The sequence below is a fragment of the Anser brachyrhynchus genome, assembly GCF_964034855.1.
Source record: "Anser brachyrhynchus genome assembly, chromosome: 6".
Classification (NCBI taxonomy): domain Eukaryota; kingdom Metazoa; phylum Chordata; class Aves; order Anseriformes; family Anatidae; genus Anser; species Anser brachyrhynchus.
The window spans coordinates 37857121-37866789 of NC_137700.1; the positions used below are offsets into that span (position 1 = coordinate 37857121).

Sequence of the window (9669 nt, forward strand, 5' to 3'; positions counted from 1 at the left end):
TAGAGGTACTGCACGAGACGCAACACAGCCCTTCAGCAGCAGATAGTTTCAGGAAGGTGGCTCGTGTTTGTTGCTCCAGAAGCACGAAATTCAACATATCAATAACCACAAGCACCCAGGTTCGGGACAGCTTTGGTGCGGCTGGCAAAAAAAGAAATGGGACTACCGCTTGTCAGCAGGCTTTTGATGCAGACGTCCTGCACGCGGGGATGTGTGTGTGCATGGTTTTTAATTCGTTCTGTGCAACAGCAGCCACAGGTGGCATTCCCACCCTCGTTTTACAGAAATCAGACCAACGTGTTTCAGTTTTTCCTGCTGCACAGAGGGTATTCGGGCACCCAGGAAGCCCAGGGAGGTGCGGGAAGCTTCAAATTGCCTCCCTCCCTGATGGGGTGGAGAGGCATTTGCTCTGCTTCCAGCTGAAGGCAGCCTCCAGGAGGAAGCTGGGACAGGTGGGACTTGAAGGAGACAGAAAAAAAAAAAAAAAAAAAAAAAAGGACAAGGGAAAAAAAAAAGTCTTCAACTGTTCCTTTACTTGAATGCTTAGACAAGTCCCCATTGCACCTAGAGGCATGCATTTATTCAGAAATATTTAGAAATAATTAATAATAGTGGTAATCATATAAATATTTACTCTTCATGTGTTTACTGCAGAGCTGTAAAATAAGTAAAATTGCTGCTTTACTGTTTGTGTGGACAATTTAGCTGGACACTGGCTTAAATTGCTTTAGGTGAGGAGCAAAGGGCTTTCACTGAACGTGGTTCCAGCCCAGGGACCTCAGGCCAGGAGAAAGGGCCTCACAGTACATACGTGAGGAGACATGAAACACCCCACTGACTCCAGCTAAAAAAATAAAATAGCAGAGAAATTCTCTTTTTGGGTGGAGGCACACAAGGCAGCTCTGTGATGTGGTGTGACCCCAGATTTGGGTGACAAAGTGGCCCTGTCTCAGCAGCAGAGAGGTCCCTGCGAGGCGAGGTAAATTCATGGCAGAGGAGCCCGGGAAGGTCGGGGATCACCTCCTTGGCACGGGCAGCCTGAGCCAGGGCTCCTCTCTTTGTCTGGGGCCACGCAGCCCATGCAGGCAAAGCAGAGACCAAAAACTATCATCTCCCCCGGGCAGGTCCGTGCTGTCACACTCAGCTCTTTTTAACACTGCTTCCCCTCCCCAAACTTTTTCAGCCTTGACCATCAGTTTCTATGTCACCTCTTCAAATGTCACCTGTGAAACCCTCCTTCGCCCACATTGCCTTTCCGTCCCCAAATCATTTCAACACATTTCAAAAAACAAAAAGTAAATAATAACACAAAAATCACCATCACCACCACACCATTCCCTCTTCTCCCTGAGCAGTACATGCGCCCAGTGTGGGCTGGGTGCCCAGCAGAGCCCAGGACCAGGCAGGGCTGATGGTATGGGGTGCTGTGGGGTGGTACTGGGTGGTACTGGTGCGGGGTGGCCGCAGTTTGACGCCTCACAGTGGCCCTGCAAGAGCCAGGGCCTGTGGGGGGGGGCTCTGAAAAACGTGGTTTCTGCCCCATTCCGGCTGCCCTGCATGGGAGTCTCGGGGCTGGGCTGCCAAGGGGGCTGGGAGCAATGGCTGCGATAAACCCCATACAACCCCTTTCTGCCCACCCAGAGATGTGCACGTACGTGTGGGGATCCCCACACGCCGGCACACGCACACTGCGGGGTCCTTGGTCCGCACCAGGCCCAGCCCCTGCCCCGCCAGGCACCCCCTCAGCTCCCCGAGAGGGGATGGGGTCCGGGGATGGGGCTGGGGGCACCCCGGGCACCGGGTGGGAGCCGGGGATGCCAGGGCTCGGGGGAGCGTGGTGCCCCGAACCACCCCGGCTGCTCAGGGCAAGGAGAGGAGCTCCCGCCCCGTGAGACAGACCTCTCAGCCACCCACTACAAAACATAAAAATTTAACAACAACAACAAAATGAATAAATTTAAATAAAAAATTAAAATTAGGACTATTATGGAGGGATAGGATTTTTTTTTTTTGGCAGCGCAAGTATTAGGTGAAGGTAAGTTGGGTGCTCCAAATATAAGACGAAAATACACCTAATTCCGTTGTCATATAGATATAATATATTTCACTCTCACCACATAAATACAAAACATCCAAATATCCAAAACATTCAGAACAAAAGTTAGTAGCAAGGGCTCAGCGCTCGATTCATTCATTATTTTTCCAACTAGTTGCCTAGAAACTTCAGACGTAAATAATTTACAATAAAATTACTATTTTCTTTCTGTCCAGCTCTTTCTGTCCAGTTCTGGTCTATAATTAATTCTATATACTACAGCAACCATTCCACTTTTTGTAATTTTTTTTTTGGTTACAGTTTGGTGGCACGTATTTGTACAGTTTGTAAACGCCATGTGTTAAAGTTTAAAGAAAGGAAAGAAACTTAAAACCAAAGCAAAGAAATAATTTTCCCGAGTAACTAGCTAAGTACAGCATCCCTTTTCTGGCAAATTCAAGTACTGAAATTGAACAAGAAACAATCCGGAATACTATAAGATGAAATACATTTGTCTGTGGAGAAGACAGCAGTAAGGATCATGAAGAAGAAGAAAAAAAATTGTTACATAGGTGTATTTTAAAGTACAAAAATAACAAGAAAAGATATGCTTCGTATATTTTACGTTCGTTTTAATTGAAGTGTGAGCGATATACGAGAGGGTTTTTTTAAGGAGGAAGAAAGGCTAACGATTTTTTTGATTTAGATGCGCATTGAAATTATTTGGGAAAAAAAAAATCAAATAGGAAAAAAAAATTACCATCGCAACAGATGTGGAAGCAAATCGAGTCGCGACTTCCACTATTTATCTGCAGCTTTGCTTTTGCAGACCAGGTCGGCAGGACTGACCCGTGGGAATACAAAAAGGGACGCTGTGATTTCTCGAAGGGAGAGAGTTTGATCCCAAATCTCTACAGCCACTGATTTCTGTCTCCCCGCTCCGTGCGTGTATTTTCGAGGCAGTCCGTTCCGGCCCTTCCCACATTCAAGATTTGTCACGAAAAAAAAAAAGAAAAAAAGTTGCTGGAGGTTTTCCTGGCTGGTGCGAAGGGCAAGCAGCGAGGATGTCGGTGCGGAGTGCAGCGAGCGTGTATGGGACGGGGCCCCAGGTGGAGCCCCCCGACCTTTGTGCTTAAGAGTCACTGAAGTCTGGGAAAAATGAAAAAAAAAAAAAGAAAAAAAAAAGAAAAAAAAAAAAGGAAAATAAAAATAACCGGGCGTCACCTGGCAGCTCCATCTTCCTCTCCCCGAAATCCTTCTCCCTCGCTTGGCATTGGCCGGAGCCGGTCCCCGACAGCCCGGCCAAAGCTCGCCCCGTCCGCTCTGCCTTTCCTCCCGGTGTCAGAGCAGCCGAACAGACAGACAGACAGACAGACAGACGGACAGACAGACTGACCCCCCTCCCCGGGCCGACAGACGCGCCCCGGGCCCGGCGGGGCAGGGAGAGCCGGGGGAGGCGGGGTGGGGGGGGAGTGGGGGGGGGGTTCGCCCCTCGCTGTGCCCCGGCCCGCGGAGGGAACCGTGCCGAGCCGTGCCGAGCCGTGCCAAGCTGAGCCGAGCCGTGCCGTGCCGTGCCGAGCCGTGCCTTGCCGAGCCGTGCCAAGCTGTGCCGTGCCGTGCCGAGCCGAGCCGCGGGGCTGGAAGGCGGTGGCGAGGGAGGAAGGGGAAGAGGGGAGGGAGGAAGGTCGGGCGGGAGGGGGCCGCCGCCTGTCCCATAAATACCGCCACAAATAGATACTCTAAATATAAATACGGGCCGAGTCGCTCGGAGTCAGTCCAGCGCTTTTTTCTCCGCGCTCTCTTTATTGCTGGTCCGGGAGTAGGGCTCGAAGGCGGACGAGCTCAGGTAGCGGGCCGACAGTTCCTGCAAGTTGCCCGCCAGGGAACCGGCCACGGCCAGGGGCGCCGAGGCCAGCCGGCCGGCCACCGAGCCCAGCAGCGACGGCACCGGCAGCCCGAAGAGCCCCGGGCCGGCGGCGGCGGCGGCGGCGGCTCCGTGCAGCGCCCCCGGGGGGGGCGGCCCCGCCGCGCTGCCGCCGGCCGCAGGATGCGGGGAGCCCCCGGGGGGAGCCGCCCCCGCCGCCGCCGCCGCCGCCGAGCTGCCGGTGCCCGCGGCCAGGCCGGGTCCCCGCAGAGCCGAGCCCAGCGGCCCGGTGCCGCAGGGGGGCAGGAGGCCCGGTAGCCCCGGCGGGGAGAGCAGGCGGCCCTGCTCCAGCAGCCGCAGGACGCTGCAGGTGGCGGCGGTCTCGGAGACGACGGAGCGCAGCTCCGAGTCCTTGCCCTGGTCCTTTTTCTGCTTGGTGCGCCGGTTTTGGAACCACACTTTTACCTGCGGGACGGGGAGGGGGGGGAAAGGCAGGGTCAGAGGGGAAAATGAGGGGGGTCCCGCGGCGCTGCGCCCCGCATCCCGCCTGCTGCCCCCCCCGTCGGGTGCCCTCGGGGGGGGGGTCGTCTCCCCGGCAGGCCCCCGGTGCTTCCCCCGGTCCCCGCAGGGCCTCCCTGGCCCTGCTCAGGGTGCGGGTCCTGGGCTGAGAGCAGCCCCTCGGGGCACCCCCGGGCGGCGTCGCCTCCTGGCCCGTTTGCGCAATGTTTGGCTTTCCAAAGGAACCTGCTCAACCTGCTCTCCCCTAAAAAACAATAAAAACAAAAAAGCGTCCCCCTCAAAAAAAAACACAACCCAAACCCAACAGCACGGAGGTGCCCGGAACCCCCCAGCTATTGAACTTGTCACTCCCAGCCGGCAGGGGAAAGGAAAAAAAAAAAAGCTAATTAGCTTGTCAGGGGCATTTCTTGTTGGGTGATGTTTTGCAGGAGGATGAAACCGGCTCGCACAAGCCCGTCTTTTGGTGGCTCTGCCCCGCTCCTGCGTCTCCCGGCGGGACGGGGGCGGTGGGACGGGGCGAGCCCCCCCCCTCCCCCAGCAGCCCTGCGGGGCTCGGAGCCTGCAGCCCCCGGCCCCGACCCGTGGCACCCAGCAGGGCGCAGCCATCAGAGGACAGGTCCCTAAATCCAGCAGCCCGCAGGGGAAGGCACCCCCCCCCCCCAAATTTAGGAGCTGACGGCTCGGCCTCCCCTCTCTTCCCCTTGTCCACGGGTGGGTTTGGCTGCGTGGCCGAGCCCCCACGACCCCACGCAACCGCGGGGACACGCGTGTCCCCGGCCACCCTCGCATCCCCCGGGGCACCCCGGGCGCATCCCCGCGGGCCTCCCCTTATTGCTCCCCCCCCACCACGAGGCCCCCCCACGGCCGGACACGCGTGGGTGGGCTCCCGGGGGCGGCTCTGCCCCTCCAGCCCTGCGCCACGGCTCCCGGGGCCTGCGCGGGGGCGCGCAAAAAACGCGCAGGGCCGCGGAGAGACCGGGGCCGGCCCGGGCCCCATTTTCAGCCCCACGGAAGGAACCGGAGACCCCGTCCCGAGGGGTACCTGAGTCTCGGAGAGGTTGAGCTGCCGGGCGAGCTCGGTGCGCTCCCGCCCCACGACGTACTGGCACCGCTGGAACTCCATCTCCAGGCGGTAGAGCTGCTCGGCCGTGAAGGAGGTGCGGGTCCGCTTGGGACGGTCCAGATCAAGCCCCTTAGGCAGAATAATCTCTCGGATTGAACCTTTGGCATCTGGCAAAGAAAGGCGCAGGCAGTTTTACACCCAGGAAACCTCCTTTTTTTTTTTTTTTTTTCCTTTCTTTATTTTTTTTTTCCTTCCCGAGGCAAGCAGAAAGCCGCTGGCAGCGCTTTCGAGACCGAGACCCGAGGGAGGACGGAGAGGGGACCCCCAGATTGCACCTGGCCACTGCACCCAAGGAAGGGAAAAAAAAAAAAAAACGAAAAAAAAACCCAACAACCCACCAGAGAAGGGAGGAGGGGGCGATGGGGCCCAGGGCTCTGGAAATAATCCCCTCAGCCCATTTAAAATTGGCTTGAGCACATCGCGCTGACAGTACGGCACTGCGGCATCACCCCGGCCCCTCTGGGAGGCCGGGGAGAGATGCTCCAGGCCGGGCTTTGTGACCGCAGGGCTGGGCTACCCTTTGTTCCCCCCGGGCTCCGGGTAGGGGGTTGCTGGAAGCCCCCTCCCGCTTGCCTTTAAAATATAAAATCGTCTTTTTTTTTTTTTTTAATTAAAAAAATAAAAATAATTTTTTAAAAGTTTCCCGTGCGCCAAAGCAGGCGGGAGCCTCCCGGGCACGGGCTGGCCGCCTGCCCACCGCCACCCCGGGGACTCCTCCAGCCGCCGCTGCCGGGGTTTGTTTTTTTTTGGCGAACAGGAGGAAAAAAAAAAAAAAAAAAAAAAAAAAAGGAAACACAAAACGAGGCACCCGACGGCCCGCCGAAACCTCACTTTTCCGGTAGCACCGAAGACCGAAAGAAAGCGGGACAAATCTTATTAAGGCGACCGTCAAGCCAGGGCCAGGTTCGCGCTACGTTAAAACCTTCCCAACTTCTTTCCCGGGATTTTGCCTCCCCGGTACGTGTTAAAGCAGAGCCGAGCACATCATTTTAATCTGACCCTTCTCTGGGTCACTCGGTCGCGCAAGGATTAATTATTGTTTACAAGGCCTGCTTCTCGCTAATTTTGTTACCGCTCCGTTCTCTCCCTCCTCCCCCCAAACGCACCTTGGCAAACCCGATTTTCATTTTCATTTTTATTTTTTTTCCCCGGCCGAACGATTTCGTTCGTTTACCGCGAGGGAGACGAGGGCCGAGGAAAACAAATTATATAAAATTAAAAAATTAAGAAAAAAAAACCCAACAAACCCCTCCGTCCATTTGAAGGCTGATGGTTGATTAAAAATCCGTCCTGCCCCCGGGATGCGGGGCTCGGGGGGCAGCTCCGCGGGGGCAGCTCCGCTCGGGGGGCTGCGGGGAGCCCCCCGCAGGAGCGGGCTCAGCTCGGGGGCTTCTGGCCCCCGGGTGTCCAAGAGCAGGGACAGGGCAAAGCCGAGCCCACGGGAGAAATAAATCGGCCGGGTGTGAGCGCTGCTCACCTTCCTCTCCCCCCCCTCCCCGAAATACCTCCGAGTCATACCTCTAACTAGGATCCTCCTGCAATAGTCCGGGTCAGCAGAACTAGATTTACTTTTATTACAGTCTTCCGTAGCTGCAGAGGCAGAAAAAGTCCCTTGCTGATCCTTCAAAAAAGAAGTAGAAATATTTCCTTCAGACCCTTTGCTTTCCTTGCCCTCTTTATGTCCGTTCTTCGAGACCCGGTTAGCTTCAGTCTCTGAACTGCATCTAACGTCCATTTTGTCTTGTTTCCCAAACATGTAGTGCAATAAAAAACAAAAAAGCAAAAACGAGCAAAAATAAAACCACCACCACCAACAACAAAAAAAAAGGAGTAGCGATAGCAGAAGAAGACGAAGTCTATGCTGGATATTGCACGGCTTAGGGTCAGATCGGTGGGGATCTGTAAAGCACCTCGAGTAAGGAAGGTCGGGTTTTATCCCACTGGAAAAGCAGCGGCTTCCTCAGTCCCAGCGTCCTAATGTGACTGTCCAGCTTCCCAGAGCGCCCAGTGATCAGGTACTCAACAGTACAACTCTAAAATGATTTAATGTCTGCCTTATTACAGAGACATGTAGTTGTTAGACACACAGAGGGACGCGCACTCGCTGTTTCAATTGATTACGGGTAATTTTGCAGCCTCCACATTTAGGTTACCTCATGAATACACTAAATTGTTTGGATAATATATCAGATCGTAATGGATGGTTTGTGTGCTTGTCCCCAATCAAGTAGAGTTTAGCCAGTGAATAAACTGAAATGATTGGTCTTGCTTTCAGGAAACACACAATCAAAAGACTGAGACTTCCAGAAAAAAAAAAAAAAAAAAGAGGAAAAAAAAAAGGGGGGGGGGGAGAGGGAAAAAAAAAAAAAACTTTTGACAAGATTCACCCTGAATTGTTAGCACCATTAGCAGCCATTATTAACTTTCTTCAGTATGCCTTTGACCTCCCGATTATATAGTGGCTTTCTCCAAAGCACGCCAAATAAATCTGAATAAAGCTGCGAGGAAGGGCTGGAAAAATGCAGTTGCAGGGAGGGGGGGGGCAGCCCCCTGGATGCCAAACAAACAAACAGATCGCCAGCGCGCACACACCCCAAAAAGTTCTTCCTCCAGGCAGCTCTGTCCGAGGCAGCAGGTCCTCTTGGCCGGCAGAAATCCTCCTCAACACATCTCCCCACAGACAGCCATCTTAAACTCCTACCTCTCCTTATTTCAGTCCCGACACTCGCTTTTTGTGCTTCTCCCTCTGCGTGTGTGTGTGTGTGTGTGCATGCGGGCGGGCGTGTGTGTGTGTGTGTGCTAATTCTGCACCTTCACCAACACTGAACCTATTCGCAGAGCCTGCTCATTGAAGGAAAAAAAAAAAAAAAAGGGAAAAAAAAAAAAAAAGAGCCAGCTTTGTGTGCAGTGGATCCAGGAGGGGGGGAGAAGGAGAGAGAGGGGGAGAAAGAGGGAGAGGGAGAGATAGCCCGTGAAAAATCTCAACTGCGTGATCCACTAAAGGGGAAAAAAGTTTTACTCTAGCTATTTCATTGTCTCTGCTACAATATCTTTGAGAACCGCAACAGCCAGTAATCCAATAAGACCATTGATTAGGCTACAATGATTCAATTCAAGCAAATGGCCTTGTGCAAAGAGCATGCTCCAGTCCTTCTTGTCACCTTGCAGGGCAGAAGCCCTCTTCATGCTGCTCTCCTTATTCATTCCTTTATGGGAAATGTAGAGCAAAAGGAGTGAAAGATGGCAATTATCTAATTGGACTATTAACAAACAATTCTCTGAGTGTGGCTGTCTGGCAGTGGTTCTCGGGCGAGGTGAAAGGCCACATGTTGCACTGGCCCCATTCACAAAGAGTTTAGGGGCCTGAGAGCGACGGGAGGAATTTTCCCTGAGAACGCCTCACCCCGCAGCCGAGCCGCCACCGGGCGCTGCCCAGGGCCGGGGCACCCACCTGGGGCCACCAGCCTGCTGCACCCCCACAGCGCCCCAGCCCACCCTGAGGGCCTCATCCTGCGCCACCCAGCACCTCCTGCTCCGTCCCAGTCGGCCTGGGCTTGGGAGTCCTAAGTGGGAACGTCAGGGGAGGGAAAAACAGGGGAGGGAGGGAGAGGAAGGGAAAAGAAAGGATGGGTAAGGGAGAGAAGGAAAGGGGGAGAAGGGAGGAGAAGGGGAAGGAAAGGAGGGAAGGGGAAAAAGAAAGGAAAGGAAAAAAAGAAAGAAAAATAGAGGAAGAGAAAGAAAAGAAAGAAGAGAGAGCAAAGAAAGAAAAGAAAGGACGACAAAGGATGGGAAAGAGAGAGAAAGAAAGGAAGAAAAAGAAAAGTAAGGAAAGAGGAAAAAAGAAAGAAAGAAAGAAAAAAGAAAAAGGAATGGAAAATTAAGGAAGGTGAAAGAAAAAAGAAAAAAGGAAGGAAAAGAGGAAGGAAAAGGAAATAAAGGAAAAAAGAAAGAAAACAAAAGTAAAAAAAAAGAAGGGAAAAGAATAGAAAGAAAAGAAAAGAATAGAAAGAAAGGAAAAGAAAGGAAAGGGAAAAGAAAGGAAAGGGAAAAAGAAAGGAAAGGGAAAAAGAAAGGAAAGGGAAAAAGAAAGGAAAGGGAAAAAGAAAGGAAAGGGAAAAAGAAAAGAAA

General features: G+C 53.4%; 1 protein-coding gene across 2 annotated transcripts; it reads right to left on the reverse strand.

The window, feature by feature from the left end:
* Window positions 1-890: 890 nt before the first annotated feature.
* Window positions 891-7893, reverse strand: VAX1 (ventral anterior homeobox 1). Of its 2 annotated transcripts, XM_080596700.1 has the most exons (3): window positions 7060-7893; window positions 5461-5648; window positions 891-4364 (listed from the first exon to the last, which is right to left on the reverse strand). In XM_080596700.1, exons 1-3 carry the CDS (start codon window positions 7295-7297, stop codon window positions 3807-3809), a joined length of 984 nt encoding a protein of 327 aa, XP_080452826.1. In that variant the 5' UTR covers window positions 7298-7893; the 3' UTR covers window positions 891-3806. The 2 variants fall into 2 exon arrangements, with proteins under 2 accessions (XP_080452826.1, XP_080452825.1); XM_080596699.1 differs by having other exon boundaries at window positions 4226-5648.
* Window positions 7894-9669: the final 1776 nt, after the last annotated feature.

Excerpts from the sequence above, each read along its gene's own strand:
- VAX1 (XM_080596699.1), bottom strand. The coding sequence starts at position 7,297 with ATGTTTGGGAAACAAGACAAAATGGACGTTAGATGCAGTTCAGAGACT. Across the intron at positions 5,649-7,059 it reads CAGGAGGATCCTAGTTAGAG|ATGCCAAAGGTTCAATCCGA; the intron begins GTATGACTCGGA and ends TTTCTTTGCCAG.